The sequence below is a fragment of the Xyrauchen texanus genome, chromosome 36, assembly GCF_025860055.1.
Source record: "Xyrauchen texanus isolate HMW12.3.18 chromosome 36, RBS_HiC_50CHRs, whole genome shotgun sequence".
In the NCBI taxonomy this organism is placed as follows: domain Eukaryota; kingdom Metazoa; phylum Chordata; class Actinopteri; order Cypriniformes; family Catostomidae; genus Xyrauchen; species Xyrauchen texanus.
In genome coordinates, this window is record NC_068311.1 from 16,508,228 (window position 1) to 16,529,342 (window position 21,115).

Here is a 21,115-nt window from a genome sequence, read left to right on the forward strand (position 1 = left end):
TTTCTTTCTTCCGTGTAACATAAAAGTAGATATTTAACGATGTGTCCAAACTGCTCACCATACACCATTCGCTTCCATTGTCATTCTTTTTCATACAATGAAAGTGAATGGTGACTAGGAATGGAGCAGCATGTACCTTCAGCTAGATAACTAATTTTGTGTTCCACGCAAGCAACGAAAAATCATACAAGTTTGGGATGAAAACCGAATTTTTATTTTTGGGTGAAATATTCCTTTAAACCATTAATCTGCCATCTCTGTACCTTCATGCTCAAAGGAATGTTCCGGGTTCAGTGCAACTTGTAAGCTTAATCGACAGCATTTGTAGCATAATGTTGATTACCACAAAAATATTATTTAGACTCGTCCCTCCTTTTCTTAATAAATAAATAAATAAAAAATACGGGTTTTAGTGAAGCACTTACAATGGAAGTGAATGGGGCCAGGGATATTCTGGAGGGTTTAAAGGCAGAAATGTGAAACTTATATTTTTATAAAAGCACTTACATTAAATTTCCTGTAAAAACATGTACATTATTTTAGCTGTAAAGTTGCTCAAAGTGTCATTTTAAGGTTTCAGGGTTTTTCAGCGTTACACTGTCATGGCAACAACATTGCAAAACTGGATATAACTAGAAAGTAAAGATTAATACGCAATTTTATGACACAACTCATACTAACACACATATTGTTTACATTTTGTGACTATACTTTTGAGTTTTTTAACGTTTACGGATTGGCCCCATTCTCTATTGCAAGTTCCTCGCTGTATCTTTATTTAAAGAAAAGGGTGTAAAAGTGAAAATTAATTTTTGCAGTCATCAACATTTTGCCACAAATGCTGTCGATTGAGGTTAAATTGTATTGAACCCGGAATATTCCTTTAATCCCAACAGTGACATCACAACAGTTCCTGTCCACCCAGACATTCCCTTCTAATCTTGAAGGCTGGTTATGTCATTCCATGGAAAGTCTGACAGGGGAGCTGCACCAGCTAGACAATCTCATTAAAGGGACATGATGCCTCAGTGCACGCTCTTCACGCCTCCTTATGCATAGTTTAGCAAGCTTATCTTTTTTGTCAATGCTTTCCAATGTATTTTTTAAGTCATTTCCCATTGGCTTGAAAGCACAGTACAGTTCTTTGAATATTTGTGACACTATAATTAAAGTAACCTTTTTAAATATTCTGGCCTCACTTTCTGATTTACCCTGGTACAACTCTGTCTGCCAGGGTGTCTCCAGCAGTTTTAATAGAGATGAACTGTTTCTGCTAGGTGAAAAAAAATCATAACTTGACAGTAAATACTAATTTTTTGACTCATGTATATATTCATCTAGTAATTATGTACATTTACACTCACGAAAAAAGACTTTGTTTGTGAAGCTACTTTAAAACTGTCAACCTTATTCTTTTGAAGAATTAGTTAGCTATGTAAGTTACTAACTACATTATAAGATAACTACATTGAAGCTACACAAAGGGACGATATGTACATGGGGGCGGCACAATTGTGCTTTGCCTAGAGTGGTCTTTCCGAACTTTTGGACGGCCCTGATTACTTAGAGCTAATCATCCCCAAAAATGTTTTTTATTCTCTGCGTATGATAAACAACAGACTTTAAATAATGCTAATAAGCCAATCAGAATTAAATAAGTACTGCATAATAAGGTAATGCAAGTTTTCTTCAGTTTTGTGCACCTTCAAAAATGAGCAAGAGAACAGTTCAAGGCAATCTTTTGACTTTCTTTAAAAATAAAAAAACGGAAGGTAAGATATTGCTATGACAACTGATTTAGGACATTTCCGGTGAATTATATCATAGCTTCCACCCCCATCATGGGGTTCATTATAAGGTTACCCCACATATTATAGGGTTGCCCCACATCATAGGGTTACCCCATATTATAGGGTTCTCCCCATCATGGGTTCCATATGGTCACCCTATATAGGGGTTCCCCCACATTATAAGGTTATTCCACATTATAGGGTTACCCCACATTATAGGAGTATTCCCATAATAGGGTTCCCCCACAAAATAAAGTTACCCCATTATCGGGTTCCCCCAGATCATAGGGTTACCCCAGCTCCAAAATTCCAATTTAACTCCTGCTTAAATCTAAAAATGTTCTGGTGATCAACCAATTAAAATAGAAGATTCCAAAGTGCTGCGTAATAAAGTTAATGCAATTTTCGTCTGTTTCATGCACCTTCAAAAATGGCCAAGAGAGACAGTTCAAGGCAATATTTGACTTTCTTTGAAAAGAAAAAAAATAACAGAAGGTAAGATATTGCTGTAAGTCCTGTTTTGGACATTTCATTTGACATGAATTCAATTAATTTCAATTCAAATTTATTTATAAAGTACCAATAAACAACAACAGTTGACCAAAGTGCTGTACAGCAGCTGATTAATACACAGAGAAACATAAAATATTATAAAATATAAACGACACAAATACAAAATACCACTTCTAAGTTTGGTTAAAAACCAGCGTGAAAAAGTAAATTTTCAACTTGGTTTTAAAATCATGTATTGTTGAAGCAGTTCTTATGTAAAGGGGTAGACTGTTCCACAGTCTCAGGGCAGCTACCGTTAAAACCTGTTCACCCTTCAGGGCCACTAACCACATCACAGAGTCCTTATATCATTGGGTTCCCCGAATCATAAAGTTTACCAACAATATAGGGTTACCCTACATCATAGGGTTACCTCATATTATAGGGTTCTCCCAATCATGGGTTTCATATGGTTCACCCTATCATAGGGTGCTCTGTATCATAAGGTTACCCCATATTATAGGGTTACTCCACATCATAGGGTTACACTACATCAGGGTGACTCCATTATCAGGTTTCCCCCCACATTAAATTAACTCTGACTTAAATGTAAAAATGAGAAAGAATTGGTATTGACATGACACTGATACCATCACCATGGTATTGCCACAGTACTACATTGTGAGGTACTACATTATCCAAGCTAATTTACACACGTATGACTATGTTAGAAACACATACCTGCACTCCTTAAACTACCATGCCGTGGATTCTCTCTCTCTCTCTCTCTCTCTCTCTCTCTCTCTCTCTCTCTCTCTCTCTCTCTCTCTCTCACACACACACACACACACACACACACACAAAAACACACACACACACACACACACAACCAAAAAGCTGTTCTGCGGCAGTGTGGTTTGAAGAATGTTGTTCCTGTTTCCTTGTGAGGAGTATGAATTGTGAACAGGGTGACATGGCAACCAAGAGCAGGATGGCATGGGGCCTAGTGCTATTGTTTAGTGAAAGAGGAACAATGTTTTTCCCACACTGGTCTATTGTTACTCTCAGCTGATCTGTCTCTTAAACGCTGTTAACATAGACAAGCTAAATTATACAAACAGTGAAGGAATATGACTGTTTGCTATTTGGTGCAAATGCCATTGCACACCCAAGCTTCAGGGCACAAAGCCTACATGAGTTAGGCACTTGCATACTTGAGGAAATTGTTGATAGTTTCTTGCAAACTCAGGTTGGAGTCCTCTGAAAACAGAGCATCTTTTTAAATTCAGAATAAAAGGCGGCAAGGTTTTTTTCGTCATTTTCTAAAACTCTCTGGTATTCCTGCACATATGCTTGCTAACACGCTCTCACGCTCTTTCTCTTTCTTGTGGCTAATTGACCCATTTTTTACCATGGGAGAGGTTGTGTTTGATTCAGGGAGATGTCAGTGAGTTCGTCTGAGTGGGTATGCTGTCTGAGACCCCCCCTTGAGGCCTTACCTGATCTCTCACTGTGTAATTCTTTGCTTGCATCCACACGCACACACTACAATATCAGCTTCAGTGATCTGTGTATTTATGTTTATTTATAGCCTTTTCCATGAACCATGGCAAGTATGCATGCCCTTGCTCACCTATGTAGATTCACCTGACAGGAAGGGTGACAGGAAATAGCCATCTGAAATGCTTGTCTGAGCCATTGGAGCACTTGAACTTTAAGCATGGAGGGCAAGACCAGCAAAGTGCTACTCATCTAAATAAAAGCCCACTAATCCCTGTTTTAAACCAGGATAAACCTCAGATTTATTTATTTATATCACCCACCATCCCCTGGTAAACATAAAACAAATGGGTTCATTTTAATATTACATAATTATTCAGGACTCAACAATGAAGGTTTCAACATTATATACGAAAGTAAATAAACGTAGACTCTTCTTGCAACTCAAGCACAATTTTGTGTATTGTTGCATTCCAAATTGGGTCATAAAACTATGCAAGTAGGAATTGAATTCTCAACATTGCCACAAGGGTATACAAGGGTTACCCCACATTATAGGGTTCTCCCCATCATGGGTTACATATGTTCACCCTATCATAGGGTTCCCCCACAATATAAGATTACCCCACATTATAGGGTTACCCCACATCATAGAGTTATCCTATATCATAGGGTTAACCCACAGTATAGGGTTCTCCCTATTATGTGTTCCATATGTTTCACCCTATCATAGGGTTCCCTGCATCATCAGGTTCCCCCTCAATATAAGATTACCCCACATCATAGAGTTACCCTATATAATAGGGTTACTCCACACTATAGGGTTCTCCACATTGCCAAAAGGGGCGCTAAAGCAGACATCAGTCTGAATGGGTCGCTTCTACAGTGAGTTTTTTCTTTCAAGCCAACAACTGTCATGGCAGAGCAACAGTTTGAAAAGAATATCGCTTAACAATTCAAAGTTAAATGTATTCAAAATATAATTATAGTAACTTACCTGAATCATAACACATCCAGTTTAAAGGCACAGACTTTTGTAGGTATCTCTATCGCCACCTTGAGTATTGATGATTATTATCGGCACAGTAATGTAAGAATGCACGTTATGTATGTTCAAAGTGACCGCATGTTGGCAATGCTTTAGCCATATTTTTATATAAACAAAACTATAATACAGTGCCTGACAGCTAAAAAAATCATAAACACGTTTTTTCTGGAAAACGGTGCAAAGCATTACTGATTTTATTTATAGTTTTGAACCCTGTTTATCTAATGATCCCAAGACTCATCTGTCAGTAAGCTACATAACGTTATCTTGAATAATTATTTCAAATAGACAGAATTCACATTGACAATGTTCAATATATCATTCAAAACCAAATCTTTAAGTTTAAAAGGCATAAAAACACACATACATCAACAAACATAAGATGTATTGACAAATTAGCACTGGCCCTAAAGAGCATTTTTTATTAACTGGCCTGAAACTTGCATTTCGTGGATCTAAAAGTGGAGTTCATGTGCTGATATCTCCAAAGTCACATGGCCCACATTCCACACCAACACTGCTACATAAACACTGAAAATGTAGTGTTTTTCCACAACTTCCCTGCAGCCCAGATTCTTCAGAGTGGACTGTTTAGTGGACCTTTAGCTCTGGCTCTCGGCATGGAGGAATGTGATAATGCATCCCAGCTTTGGCTCAGCCCTGCAGCTGGCTGCCTCAGACTCTGGCCTCTTTAACATGTGTCTGGCTCTGTCTCTGCTCCACACGCCCCCCTGGGAGACCTGCGGGACCCCAGAACACCACACACTGTGCTCTCACCCAAGACAGCTCGTCTCTGCTGTCATACTAGCAGCATGTTCAACCAACAGCTGCGTATCTGAAAGATCTGCTCATGCAACCAAATGTCAAAAGGTCTGGACAAGTGTGTGTCTTTGAGGAGGGGTGTAAAGAATATTTGAGAGGTAACAGTGTTCAGGTTTTCAGTCTGAACACATTAAATGAGATGTATATGGAGAGGATTTGCTAGCATGTGGTCTTGAGGTCTAGCATGTTATGGGCTTTTAAGATTGTACTTAGGTTTAAGACTTAAACGAAGCACTCTTACTTTGTAATATTCTAACAATTTTGAAGTATTAGTGCCTCCCAAACTGAAAATGATGTTATCATTTACTCACCCATATGTCATTCTAAACATGTATGACTTTCATTTGAATAAATGTGTAGGATGTTTTTTTCCCTGTAATTAAAATGAACAGAGACTGAAGCTTTCACACTTCAAAATGGATGCAAAAGCACCATAAAAATACCACAAATGTAAATCATACACTGAAACAATTGTAGTGGGGGATTACTTAAAAACCTAGGAAACTAGTACATTTAACTGACCATATTTTCAAAAAAAGGCTACACACATTTCTTGGTGGCTTTAACAGAAATTCTCAAGTTTCAAGTAAATTAAAGATTTGATTTGTAGAACAAATGTAGAAAGTACTTAATATTTTCTGCTATATTTACAATATTTTCAGTGTAAGATTTGTGCTGTGTATTCCAAGTCTTCTGAAGCCATATGATACTTTGTGTGAGGAACAGACTGAAATTTAAGTTGCTATTTACTGAAAATCTTGACCTCCACCCTAACTCTCCTTGGCATGTTCTTGAGAGTTTATGAGAGATGTTGTGATATCTGATTCATGAAAATTTTTTCTTTTAACCTGTTGACGGAACGATTCAGTCAATGATCCAGTCACAGCAGTTAACAGCTATTATCAGTGAATAAAAATATAAACTTAGGTCTTTTTCTCATCCAAAGCTGTTGTGTGGCTTCAGAGGACTTCTAATATTGCACAAGAGTCAAATTCACTACTTATACAATACTTTTATGATGCTCATTTTAAACAGCAATTACAATGGCCTTTTATGTAACATAGAAGAAATTAAGTCATAAGAATTGGAATAAGGGTGAGTAAACGACTGAATTTTCTTTTGTGGGCTAACTATTAATTTAAATACTAGTAAGGCTTATTGTAGTTAGGGCATTAGGGTAAACAAATGAGTACCAAAAAGTAAAAGTAGATTTGGTTTTGGTTTCTTTAAAAAAGAGAACAGGAGATGCACTCCACTCTCAAGATTTTACATTATGAAACCAGTCATTTATACAATTTCACAGTAACTCTGGAGTTACATGCCATATTCTTTTTTTACTTTGTCGGTCTACATGCTGCTGTAATTGCCAGTTTTCTGATTGTGGTCTTAATTACATAACAAACTCCAGTCTGGTGCCAAACGCTTTTGGAAATTTGTCAATCATCTTGGACAAATGACAACTTAATATTTCCTGTCAGAAGTGATATATTTCAGGAGTGAAATTTTAATTCCCTTCCAGTTTTGTGGCAGTACAGAGGAGGGTGACCTGTCTGTCTGTTCAGTAATGCCATGCTTTGAGTGTATTAGCACTAGACTCTTTACTGATTCGGCTTTGGCTTGTAGAGTGTCCATGCTGTCTGTCCAAGATCTGCAGGTCTCTAAAGTCCAAAGAGGTTAAAGAGCATGTAGGGTTCAGTGCTGGGCTGTCTGATTCTATGGCCATCCCAGAATATCCCGATCAGCTGGTTTCCCCGAGTGACGGAGCTTATAGAATAGCTCGTCCCATGTGAAGGTGGGAAGGTGGCTGTGTCAGCAGGCCCTCAGTGTGTGAGCACTCGCTCAAGTGCCTGCTGTACTGCCTGTTATGTGCACTGGTATGTATCTAAAGGTCGAGGGGAGGTACATGAGGCTCCAGCGGGGAGGTATCGGGCCACTCATTGCCCTGGATCCCAAAGGCCAATACAGCACTGTCAACTTTGTACATATCTTTTAAATGCCATGTCATATCTGGGACCAAAGAATACTGTGGAATCTTGGCATATCATCTTTTGTTGTATATACAAAAGCATAAAATTAACCTTTAAGTTTGTTACTATTTAGTGACAAAGAGTGTATATTAAGGGTTGAGTGAGAGCTGCTCAAGGGCACAATCGTCACAGATCAGGTTTGCCAGTCTCCAGTTTCTAGGTAACCCTTAAAAGGATAGTTTACCCAAAAAATACAAATTCTGTCATTATTTACTCCATGTTGTTCCAAACCTGTATGACTTTCATTCTTCTGTAGAACACAAGAGTGTTTGACAGAATGTTATCCTCAGTCGCCATTCACTTGCATTGTATGGAAAAGCATTTGAATATAATGAAAGTGAATAGTAAATAAGTTGAAAGTTCTACTTTTGTGTTCATATGGAAGAAGTAGCCTCTTCTAGTTTTCCTTATTAGACAGAGCTGAATCTAGAACATTCATGTGTCTGTTTTACAGGTGTGTCTGCCTTGCAGGCCCAGGCAGCTCTGATCTACTGTGCTGCCACTCAGTACTGATCCATTGATTTTCAACAGACTCCCTCCAGCTGGACCATACAGGTATTACACACAGTTTTATCTGTCCCTTTTACATTAATGAAGCATACAAACAATGCAGTTCAACTATGTATTCATTCAGTGAATAACAGTGCCTTGCTGTTATTATTAAAATATGGGAACTTAACTAGTAAGGATAAGATGGCATTTTTCGGTCAGTTTTCCTGAACTGTACATTTTAAATGTGTATATCTGCTAAAAGATTGTTTTCTCAATTTGAAGGAGTACACTAGCACATAGATGGCCTCAAAGCTAACACACAATGACTAAAAGCTACAGAACTGCAACTTTGATTTCACGGTGTCTACATAGGCCATCTTCTTGCATCTTCATGTTCATGTCCTGTCTTTACGTGCACACACACACACACACACACAATTTGTTTCAGGATCTGCCATGTTCATTGTAAAGGAACAGCGGTGGCAGACTCGTAATCCACGGGTGACTGAAAAGCGTCTTCGCTCACACACACGTGTCCTGCTGTCTGAAAGCAGAGCGCAGGAAGTGTGAAAAGGTAATAGAAAATAAGCTCCCTGAAGGGAAATGGTCTCATATACCAGATCCTCTCTCCACACAGGATGTTTCCTACAGTTTAATGTAGTGTCAGGTAAGCACACTATCTATATTATGACAGGTCAAGGAGAGATGGACAGCTCACATTTTCCATGGACTTCTATTGTTTTAATACTGAGCTAATGGTGTTTTCTATTCCCTGCCCCTAAAAATAACCTAAAATTGTATTTAGTATGTTTATCAAGCCATCTCCTTGTGGATACAGTTAGCCAGTCCCAACAACATCACAATAGCTTAACATTAACTAACCCATCACAGCAGCACCTGTATGTTCCTGAGCTCTCTCCTCATCTCTTAATGGATATAGCAGTGAGTCACATTACGTGAGCGGATCACTGATACATTTTCATTATGAAGGTTTTCATTGTAGCATCATTTTGATAGTGCACATGGCGTTCTCCAAGCAGGCACACACGCACAACACAAATTGCGTGGGTGAATGACGCAGTCTCCATGACTCACTCTGACACCAAACCTCATTGATAGCATCATTAATGTCCTGTTGCATCTGTGGCAGGTGAAGAATCACAGACTCACTTACAGCCATTCCACTTCAGCAGCCCTCAAATCGCTGCTTCATTGAAGGATTTAGCAGTGCTACAGTGCGAGAGCTCAATTGAGAATTCTAATTTATCTGAGAACGTTTTCAGTACAAAAAAATCTATATTTTTTCTGATGGAGTCACTTCTAAATACAGGGTCCCCACACTTTTTGAAGAAGAAGATGAAAAGAAAAATCCATGAACCCTCCAGTCATAAATGATTACTGGAAGAATTCTTTTTAGAAATCATTTTGCAGAGATTATCACGCAGATTTCCATTTTTCAGGTAGCAAACTTTTTTATTAAAAGATTTAAACGTGTACAAATGTCTTCAATAAGTCCCTCAATGAACAGACTAATTATATTCACTAAAACTATAAAAATTTCCACGACTTTTTAAGATCTTATTAATTTACAAATCTTTTCCAGGCCTGGAAATCACAATTTAATAATTCCCTGATATAAATAGGTTTTCCATAACCATGGGAACACAGTAAATATCAATCTTTTTATGACAGTGAAATGATGTAATATGCATTTTACATGCCTGATTACAATTGAAGTGCATGCATTTTTGTTGTAAGTTGTAAGAGTAAACTCATTTGGCTGGCTGTCCATATTGGAAGGGCTCAACCATGAAACTCAACAGTAATAGATGAACAAACTATTTTCAAACTCTCATTTAGAGATCATTTGAATTTAAAACGTAATTTAATGTAATTTTTACATTTATTAATAAACAACTGGGATACATTGCAATCCAACTTATAAGTAATAAGTAATACAAATAGCACCGTAATGCTTTTATGCTAGATTCAGGCCTGTACCCATGGAAACACACTGATAATTGGAAGCCTTTAGAAGTCTTTTGAGAGTAGAAGATGGATTTATTATGTCTAAAAGCCCACAAAAACTCTTCAGTATTACTAAAATAATTTAAGCTACTTTATCACTGGGACCAACTACAGTATAAAGACTTATTGAATAATAAGTGCTCATTCATTTGTGCTTTTAACTAAACGTACATAACATAAAAATATAATGATTGACAGTGTACTTAACCTTTCTTCATTTTTATATATGTAATAGACAAACCAGTGCCTTTTGAAGCAATATGGGCCAAATATATATCTGAAAGTGCATATTGTGGCCAGCAGAGGGCACTACACGACCTCAAAATTAAGATTTAGTGATCTACGTCCAACTTCTCGTAAAATGTTGTGCAACATCATTGACCACCACTCTGTTGGGCGCAGGAAATGTGGAATGCCTTTTAAAACAACGAGGCATCCTTTACAAGACAGCCGTGGCCAACATTCTTCATAAGACTACAACAAGTTACATAACTAATATAGCATAGAGCAATGACTGGTGTTCACATATGTGATTGGCCAGTACACAATGTTCAGACAAGGCTAGTAAAAAACATAATTACATGTAATTGAGTGGCTCTCTTCTATAATCCATGGCAATCTTACAAAGCCATAAAGCAGATGGGTTGTTCCGAGCTTTTTACTCTGCATGGGCCTTGAGATCCAGCTGTCTACCACATGTGTGTGATGGGTCACTGAGTCCATAGCCAGCTTTACACTACATCCCCTTTCTCAGCTTGCCCGCAGACCACCATGTTGGTTTGTACGAAAGATGACAGAAGTCAGCCACAATGAAAGGCAAGCAAGCTTTTGTAACCAATGCCTTCCGGAAGGTTCTAGACCAGTGATTTTCAACTAGTTTTGTTTCAGAACCCAGAAGTTACAGTACAAAAATTGTTACCATGCAAAAGTAAACTAAAATGTCCATTAAAACATTTAATTTTACTTGCATAGTTGTTGTTCGTTTTCGAGGATGAGGGGTTGTCATGTATCATGTCTCTGTTGGTATCTGCCTAAATAACTTTTGCCAAGTTCCAGATTAATTTGCATTAAAATACTGGTAGTTTGACTAGACGAACAGCCTTTGAGACCAACAACAAAAGATATGAGATGTTTCTTCTCTTGCCTTTTAAAAGTTGAAAAGTCTATTTATGTTGCTATTGTAACTATGCATGGTTATATGCTTAGTTGCATTTTATTATTTGCATTTAGCATTGTTTTTCTTGCTGTCTGCAACCCTATCAGAACAGACATGGATAACAAGCCACCAGTTAAGAACCACTGGTCTAGAATCTTCTGGTTCTGATAGTATAAAAATGCTGAGTGAGGCCCTTCTGTGGATGAAACGGTTGGGAGAAGGTGGAGCTGCCAGGTCTAATCCTGTTATCCCAACCTTATTAATCCAGCCAGCCTTTACACCTCTTCAATCACCCACTGTGCAAACAAACACTCATACATATACAAAAGAAAACATATACTTGGCATAATGGAAGACAGCATGATGCTAGGTGTTGAAGGGATCAAGAAGACGATATTGTATGGAGGGTCCAAAGAGATGCCCAAATTTGTCACAGGAACTAAGGTACAGCCATTCCCAGTCATACTGTGTAGGATCAAATTCAATACAATCCAGTGTGCTGTTGTTGTATCAAAAGAGTAGTTCAGTGCTAATCCTCATTGTGTAGCTTCTGTATCTGCCATCTACTGTAAAGACGGTTAGAAACTGTTCCAAGATGTGAAACATTGCATTGTTTGTTGAATCAAATCTAGGGATCATGTCCTTTTTCATTACACACATAAGAAGTGGTCTTCTTTATGAGGTCATAAGGTCTATTCCAGTGCAGACACAGTAGTTTTCTTGGCTCTTAAATGTCATAGTAAATTTATCACAACAGTTGGAATGTCTGGGTTCAGCCCTACATGTAAAACATGACATGAGCAGAAACTAAAAGTGCTTATTAGATACGTTTTGGCAGTGTCTTCAGTTTTTTTTGTTGAAAAAAGCAAAAAAAAGCTAATGTAATTAATTATGACTATAAACAGAATATTGACCAAAATGTTCTTCTACCAATAAAATACTGATTATAATAACGATTATTACAAATATACACTGATTAATCAGTTATTGGTGGAAAAAGAAGATAACTGATTAATTGTCCGATAGTTTTTCAAATCGATTAAATGTATTGCCACTGATCGGCAAAACCGATATATCGGTCAACCTTTGTTATCAGTATCGGCAAAATGCAATATCATTTGACCTCTATCGATAAACAATATGCAGATTCTTGTCATCTATCAAAAGAGATCAAATATTAAAGAACCAATAAAGTATAAACGTATGAATAATCAGTAAATTATCTTGTCAAACTGAATATCAGTCTATCTCTAATAAACAGTTCTAACTCTTTCCTTTTTTACCAAAACCCTTCTACCACCTCTTTTTTACTTTTCCCGTGCATTCCTTACAGGTGACCTTCCATTTCTGCACCCAGCTCTGCAACGATGAGCACACCATCATAGATGACAGTAAAAAGGCCGGTACACCCATGGAAATGGTGATTGGGAACATGTTTAAACTTGATGTCTGGGAGACTCTGCTCACGTCCATGCGCATAGGGGAGGTGGCCAGGTTCTGGTGTGATGTCATCGTAAGTATTGTGATCCTCCATGTGGCCCTGGTCAGTAGTGCATCAGTGTTGCTCATGTAAATAACATACTTGTATGTAGTGTATTGAAAATAATTATTATATATATGAATATTATTATTTTTTTAATTTAACCTTTTCGATACAACGGTTTGAATCAAACAACAGGCAAATGATGGACAGTATATGTGAGGTTTTATTTCCTCAGCTTATTTATTTTCTGGAAAATGTGTTAAGCATTATGCCACCAAGAGATAAAACCAAATGGCACACAGCTTAACTAAACCCAGCATCACATTTAAACAAATGAGCATTCTTGTGTTATATGTACTAATGCAGGGCCAATGAAACACATCACACTCATGCCAGCATTATTTATGTAATTAAAGATAAAGTAAATAGATAACCAATGTTTTCAGAGGAGACCAGGTGGCTGACATTTCAGTCAGTGACCTTGACCCTTATTTGCTGGCCCATATAAGCTCTGGAATACCACGTGGGTTCCAGACTTGAGCCTGTCATACATTAGCCTGATGGAGAGCTTAAGCTCTTACAAAGTAGGATTAATCTGAGCCTGTTTCACATGGCATAATCATCATTATTTAATACTGGTCCCAGTTGCACCATCTGAAATAGATTCAAATGAAAACAGCCTGTATGTAGCATTATGAACAGCAAAAAGGATTTCTGGATACATCAGGCCACACTTTGTAGGCTTTGGAAATCAGTACAAGTTGTGCTAATCTTTGGACTTATTTCAATACATGTAACCTTTAACATGAAAAATCACTGAATGTTTGATGTTGAATGTTTTTTCCTTTGTGGCCGATCAGCACACTGGGTTGTACCCTATAGTGGCAAAGAGTCTGCGGCGTATTGCGGAGGGGAAGGATCCAGTGGACTGGCATATTCATACCTGCGGCATGGCCAATATGTTTGCCTACCACAGCCTGGGCTATGATGATTTGGACGAGCTTCAGAAAGAACCACAGCCTCTTTACTTTGTGCTAGAACTTCTAAAGGTCCGAATTCAGAATGAATATTCTCATAGACACACAGAGACTTTGGAAATTAGCAAATGTTTGAGTGAACATCCTTTGATATGCTTTTCATGTGGATTTTATATATTGCAAAATATATACTTATATATAACTTATTACTAGGCAGATCCTAGGTGCTTTTGGTGCCTATGGAGCTTTAATTTACAGGATTCCCACACTGCTTCACTACACAAAATCTACCACTAGGTTGAGCTATGGGCATATTTTCAAATCTACTGTATTTTCCCAAATGAACTCTTAAAGAATATTTCACCCAAGTATTTTAATTCTCTCATCATTAACTCACCTTAATGACACACCAGATGTGTATGACTTTTTTCTTATGCGGAACATAAAGATTTTTAGAAGAATTTCTCAGCTTTGTTGGTTCTCACAATGCAAGTGAATGGTGGCCAGACCTTTGAAGGTCCTAAAGCACATAAAGGCAGCATAAAAATAATACATACAACTCCAGTGTTTAAATCCATGTCTTAAGAAGCTATATGATTTGTGTGTGTGAGAAACAGATCAATATTTAAGTCCTTTTTAAATATAAATCTTCATTTTCACTTTCACATACACATTCTTCTTCTTTTGTTTTTGCGATTCACATTCTTCATGCATATCACCACCTAATGGACAGAGAGGACATTTTATAGTAAAAGAGGACTTAAATATTGATCTGTTTCTTATCCACACCTATAACATCACTTCAGAAGACTTGGTTTTAACCACTGGAGTCATATGGATTGCTTTTATGCTGCATTTATGTGATTTTTTGAGCTTCAAAATTTGGTCACCATTCACTTGTATTGTATGGACCTACAGAGCTGAATTCTTCTTCTAAAAATCTTTATTTGTGTTCTACTGAAGAAAGAAAGTTATACATATCTGGGATCTCATGAGGGTGCGTAAATGTTAGAATTTTCATTTCATCTCTTTAAGAGACTCTTAGAAAAACACTTTTTTAAATGCATATAACACCTGATATTAATTGAAAGTTAATTGTCAATGTGAAACATGGTAATACAAAAACAATAATCAAATTGTAGCCTACTTTATGACATCATCATATGCGATCAGTCCATCACACTTCTTGAAAACAATACAAACATTCTGAAGTTTTTCTCTGGGTCATGAAAAATATGATACACAGATAACTGGGCCTCGGTGTATGATGCTGTATGTGTGTGTGTGTGTGTGGTTCAGGTACAACAGCCCAGTGAGTATGACAGAGAGTCATGGGCTCTGAATGATGAGGAGAGACTGAAGGCAGTACCTGTGCTTCATGGTCAAGGGAACAAGCTCTTTAAACAGGGTCGTTTCGAGGATGCCACACTGAAGTATAAGGAGGCTATTGTGTGTATCAAGAATGTGCAGACAAAGGTAAGAATAGGCTGCTGCAACTAGTTGTTAATTTTCTACATAACCAGATTCAAATCTTCAACTGACCCTTCACCAAGCTCCGCTCCTGGTTAGTGTCAGACAAACAATAAATTGGACATTTCTATCATTTCTATCAATATTAAGTCAAATATGCTCATAAAGAGGTAAATAATGTATGTATATTATTGTAAAGTGGGTTGGAATGAAGTTTGACATTGCAAACCATTGCTAAGGTAGAATTGGTCATCAATGTTTTTAAGGCGGGGCTTAGCGAGCGGTCAACTGTTTATGGCCATTAAAGAATACAAAAAAATCTCATTGTAAAATGTGTCTGTTCCTCAGAAAAAGGCATGGGACGTTCCCTGGTTAAAACTGGAGAAGATGGCCAACACTCTCACTTTAAACTACTGCCAGTGTCTGTTGCGCATGGAGGAGTACTATGAGGTCATTGAACACACATCTGACATCATCAACCAACATCCTGGTGCGTATACTGAATATACTCACTTACTGTATGTCCAACATTTTAAAACTAACATGACATATTGAAATGACATGAATACATCGCATTAATGGTGTAATTATACTGTACAACAGTAACGTACTAGCAATGCACAGAAGAGAATTCAAGGTGTTATTATACTGAGAAGATAATACCTGATGTGCTCCATGTCAAATACGCTAGCTGAAAGTATTCAGTGTGTTTTGTAGGGACGATGAAAGCCTTCTACCTGCGTGGCAAAGCACATATGGAAGTGTGGAATGAAGCAGAAGCAAGAGATGATTTCACAAGGGTGCAGGATCTGGACCCAGGCATGAAAAAGACAATCAAAAAGGAGCTAGCAGTTCTCAAAATGCGTATGGAGTTAAAAAATGAGGAAGACAGACAGACGTACAAAGGCATGTTCACAAAAATAGCAGGAGAGCAAAAGACTCCAGATCAGGAGACTTCTGCTGAAACAACTCTGGCTGAAGAACAAACAAATGTAAAACTAGCAAACTCCAGAGGAGTTTTTCCTCCTGAGGAAACCACTCCAGATCAAATGACTGTGCTAACAGGCTTTGATTATGTGATCCCAGATCAATCAACTCCAGAGGAAGCGATTTCAAAAGAAACCACTTTAGAGAAAGCAACTCTAGAACAATCATCTACAGAGATTGAGACTCCAGAACAGACTACTAGAGAACAAGCAACTCAAGAACTAACTAACACAGTTCAGACAATTCTGGAGCCATCAACTCCAGAGCACATAACTCCAGACCAAGCAGCCCTGGTATCACTTTCTCCAGAAGAAATTACTCCAAATCACACAGCACCAGTCAATGAATCTCCAGAGAGTTCCAACAATGAAGCTCAACAATGAAGGAAACAGACAAAATTAAGCATTTATTAACTCAATTCAAATATGTGTCTAATGCTTTTCTTGTTATCACTTTACCATAGAGATTTTATACTAGTCAAATCATCCAATTAAAATAGTACTCCCTCACTTTCTGGTGGTTGATTCATCAGTAGCATTTAGTGTCTCAAAACTTCATGGTATTACTTCATAAACCTAATGATAACTGCCCCAATCTTATTACTGTACATATCCCTGTGTACTGTAGAGAATGTCAATATAATTAAAGTAATAATTTAAATTAATTACTTAATTACATGAGCAATTAAAATATTTTAATTAAAAGTACATGTATTTAATAATATATGGCTTTCTTTTAGCTACCTATGTTTTTCATGTTTCCTCAAAAATAAATGTAGCTAATGTAGTTTTTAATGCACACAGCAATGTCTAAATTCACATTTTTTAAATTCTCTTCAAGTAATGTTTATCACAGTCCTTAACTGAAAACTTATTTCCTGGAGAGAGAAAAAAAAAAAGGAAAAAAATCCAAAAGGCATCCCATGGCTTGAAAATATGAATTCACTTTTAGGATAACAAACTGAACAGCTTTATAAAGCCAAATACAAGTATGGTGGGGAACTCTCATTTTATCAAATGAATTCAAAAGATGATATAAAGATAAAAACACACATGTTTCTGGACCTGTACTGTAATGTATGTTGTACAAATTATAGACTAGACTAAAGTTAGTTTCTCTAATCATCAGTTTTCTGGAGAAAGACTGGATGAGAAACTCTATTACAGATCAAAAGAGCAAGACATGGGTTCTGGAAACATCAAGGAGGATCAAGTTGTTTAAAGGTGCACTCGGTTATATTTTTGTTTGTGTCATCTTGCACTTACACTTTGACACCTAGCGGCATAGATGCAGCATCATGCAAAATCAATTGTTTTCAGTTGAAGATGCCATTGTAGAAATTCACTATTCACAGCCATGATTACATTAATCCACGATTTTCAGTGTCAAATAACAGGGTGGTTACTGACATTAAGCGAGTAGTATTTGGCTGGTCATGTGATCCAAACATGGCAGCCCACATGAGGGGACCCTCCCCATGTACACAGCTTTTTATAAGGCTACTGTAATGGCTGGAGTCTTCATCTCATATAAGTGGTCATGACTTCATAAATATGTTTCGAAATTACAATTCATTTCTTTAGAATTAAAACTTTATTATGGAGGAAAAAATTACTGAATGAACCTTTAACCCACACCAGATCTTTTAGTTAAAAGGTTTCAAGCTGTACACGGAGTGCAGAATACTCTTGTGTTTGTGCATGTGTGCAGTCAGTGCTGAGATAAGTAATGCTCTAGGTTTCCTGAAACAGCTTGCAATGAGATCTGTTGAGGGACACACAAGGGCCACAGGCTGGATCAATGCCACTACATCATATGATATTGCTTTAAGGGGGATTCCCCTGTGTAACTAATTTTTCCCCATATCTTCCCCGCACAACCACATGCTAATGTAACAATCATCATGGTTATGGAAGGCCAAATTATATTTTAACGTTCCTAGCACTACATTACATTACTAGTAAGAATTCCAATTACAGAGCTCTACAATTTCATACTGACTTGTCATATGTTTCTATTGACCACCCTGCAAACCACACAATTGCATGGGGCCCCAGACGTCGGGGGAGCCTCCGCCACAGTAGAAAAGCTTGAGGGATGACATGATGCAACCCGGGTACACGTGCAAATACATTGTTGTCAGTGCTCTCAGAGCGGTTCACATTAGAGGTCCGCCGGGTTTGGGTCAGGACTTCCAAACTTGATACGCCCATGAGTTAGGGGCTGCTCAGACCGAACGTGTATTTGGGGATGTACAGTATGTTCTGTATTTTTCCATAGTTTTCCTATCTAAACATGCTGGATGAACGTCCTTGACAGCTGCACAGTGTCTCGCTGTTTCTTCAGTGTCTCATGCAGGACCGGCACCTTTTTAGACACTATGTCAAGATAAAAATAACTTCAGGTCCCAAAAACGCATGTTGAGACACCTGCGTTCTGTTTCATTCTTTGCGATGTGTCTAGATTATTTTTAGCCCAGGTGTCACAAAGATTAAACTTCTTTAACAATATTCTTATTCATCTGAATTGTATACATTTGCAGGAGTGAAAATTTATACAATTATTTACAATTATGCAAAATAAAATTTTTTATATATTTTTTATTATAGCATATTATTATTATATATTTTATTATCATATTTTAATTATTACATTTTATTATAATCAGTGTTACTCGGGGTGTTTTATTTGCTCTTATAAACAGAGGTGAATTATGGGTAGGTCAGCAAGTATTGACACTGACAACCACCCCTGGAGTCGCGAGTTAGAATCCAGGGTGTGCTGAGTGACTCCAGCCAGGTCTCCTAAGCAACCACGCCACCACGAGGACCAACTAAGTAGAGGTAATTGGGCATTCCAAAATTGGAGAGAAAAGGGGATAATCATAAATAAAAAATTATAATAAATAAAATATTTCATGCTAATATCTAATCATGCTAATATTACACATGGCCTGGATTTTGAAATGTAGCCTACCTCTAGTGGGATTTAGAAATGAAATCTGTGTAATCGCTTCTGTTTTGCATCTAATGAATATGAGATTTACTAGTAAGAATACAATTGTAGAGCTCTGTAATTGGAATTCATACTAGTAAAAATTAAATTGCAGAGCTCTGTATTTCAATTGTAGAGCTCTGCAATTGCATTCTTACTAAAAATGTAATGCTCTTACAGAGAGCTCTGTAATTATAATTGTTTCTGGTAAAAACAAATCAATTGTAGATCTCTAAGCTGTTAGAATTAACACGTTAAAGAATGTGATTAATTTAAAAAGTTTAACGCTTACATTTATCTTAAACCTGATTAAAGCAGTTACCATTAATACAAAATAGACAAGCATAAACACTTGTTGGGATGGGCGAAACCTCTGTAATGTGTCAATACACTGACGCACACTTCATTAGACACACGCTGTTGGCATTGATGCTCTGACATGCATCGTGAACATGGCTACACGATTGCTGTAGGAAAGTGGATACCCAAAGTCTACCAGCAGATTAATACTGTGGAGGATGAGAGTTTAAGAGATTTAATGCCCATTGCAATGAAAATGCAACCTATGTGGGGACTAGTTCTTTCAATTAGTCAAACTCCCAGTTAGACTTTGGGAAACGTTTAATGTTACTTGAATTGTTGACATTTTAGTGCATTTCTATCTTTATACTTATATATAACTTTGTTTGGAAAATGAAAATAAAGTATTATATTGTTACATTTGGTTTTGTTTTCTTTCGTAATATGGAAAAAATGCATTTTGAGAGGAAAATAAATATATATAGTGTCAAATTTCAACACTTTCAAAATCTGTGATTAATTGCGATTAACTACACATTTTAAATGACTGACAGCACTAATAAAAATGCAAACATAGAGCTCAGTAATTGGAATATTCACTAGAAAAGAAATCTTTTGTATAGCAATTTAACTGAAATATTACTAGTAAATATGCAATTATGATGAATAAGGGTGGGAGCATTAAAAGTTAAATTGGCTTGCCATAAGGTTAAATATGAGGAATACAACACTGATCATTCAGACCACAAGCATCATCCACTATTTTATTTATTTTTTAATCCCAATTCTCCTCATTATGGCACGGTTACCTCAATCGGGGTGGTGGAGGAGGACAGTCAATCCACGCATTTTATCACGTTGCTTGTTGTGCATCACAGCATGTGGAGGCTCATGCTACTCTCTGCAATCAACGCACAACTTACCACATACCCCATTGAGAGCGAGAACCACTAACTGTGACCATGAGGAGGTTACCCCATGTGACTCTACCCTCCCTAGCAACCGGGCCAATTTGGTTGCTTAGGAGACCTGGCTGATGTCACTCAGCACACCTTGGATTCGAACTCGCAACTCCAGGGGTAGTAGTCAACGTCAATACTCACTGAGCTTCCCAGGCACCACATCCACTAGTTTTAACTTCACTGTGCTTATTGAGATATTATTATGGATTTGTTTAAATGAACAAAAAACTATGACATAATGTATGCAAAGCCTCGTCTCATTTTTCAAATAAACTAGTTTAATACAGTAAAGTCCTGTATAAAGGCTATTTTCTTTCCTCTTTCATTTTCACCTCTTATTTATTCAACTAACTAAAGAATAAACAAATCAACTAAAAAAGCAAAAATACTGTTTTATATTTGCGTATGGTGTATAAAATATTTCAGAGTTAAATTGCTGGTAAAGATACAGGGAGTTATTGCAGACCATGCCCTGGTTTGAAGAACATTCAAAAGAGGTCCTGTAGGACCATCACACATGATTAAGAGGCAGGTGAGAGATGAGGGTCGCACTGTAGGCTACCGACTGCTGATGTGCAACTACTTTA

At 37.3% G+C, this 21,115-nt stretch overlaps 1 protein-coding gene across 1 annotated transcript; it reads left to right on the forward strand.

Moving 5' to 3' along the window:
* The first annotated feature begins 11,235 nt into the window (after nucleotides 1–11,235).
* Nucleotides 11,236–16,772, forward strand: aipl1 (aryl hydrocarbon receptor interacting protein-like 1). The gene is made up of 6 exons (XM_052107597.1): nucleotides 11,236–11,799; nucleotides 12,689–12,868; nucleotides 13,699–13,887; nucleotides 15,115–15,291; nucleotides 15,634–15,775; nucleotides 16,003–16,772. Exons 1-6 carry the CDS (start codon nucleotides 11,704–11,706, stop codon nucleotides 16,653–16,655), a joined length of 1,437 nt encoding a protein of 478 aa, XP_051963557.1. The 5' UTR covers nucleotides 11,236–11,703; the 3' UTR covers nucleotides 16,656–16,772.
* Nucleotides 16,773–21,115: the final 4,343 nt, after the last annotated feature.

Bases quoted from the DNA above. Each gene is read 5' to 3' on its own strand.
- aipl1 (XM_052107597.1), top strand. From the start codon at position 11,704: ATGGAAGACAGCATGATGCTAGGTGTTGAAGGGATCAAGAAGACGATA. The intron at 11,800-12,688 runs GTACAGCCATTC...CATTCCTTACAG, and splicing joins AATTTGTCACAGGAACTAAG to GTGACCTTCCATTTCTGCAC. The intron at 15,776-16,002 runs GTGCGTATACTG...TGTGTTTTGTAG, and splicing joins CATCATCAACCAACATCCTG to GGACGATGAAAGCCTTCTAC.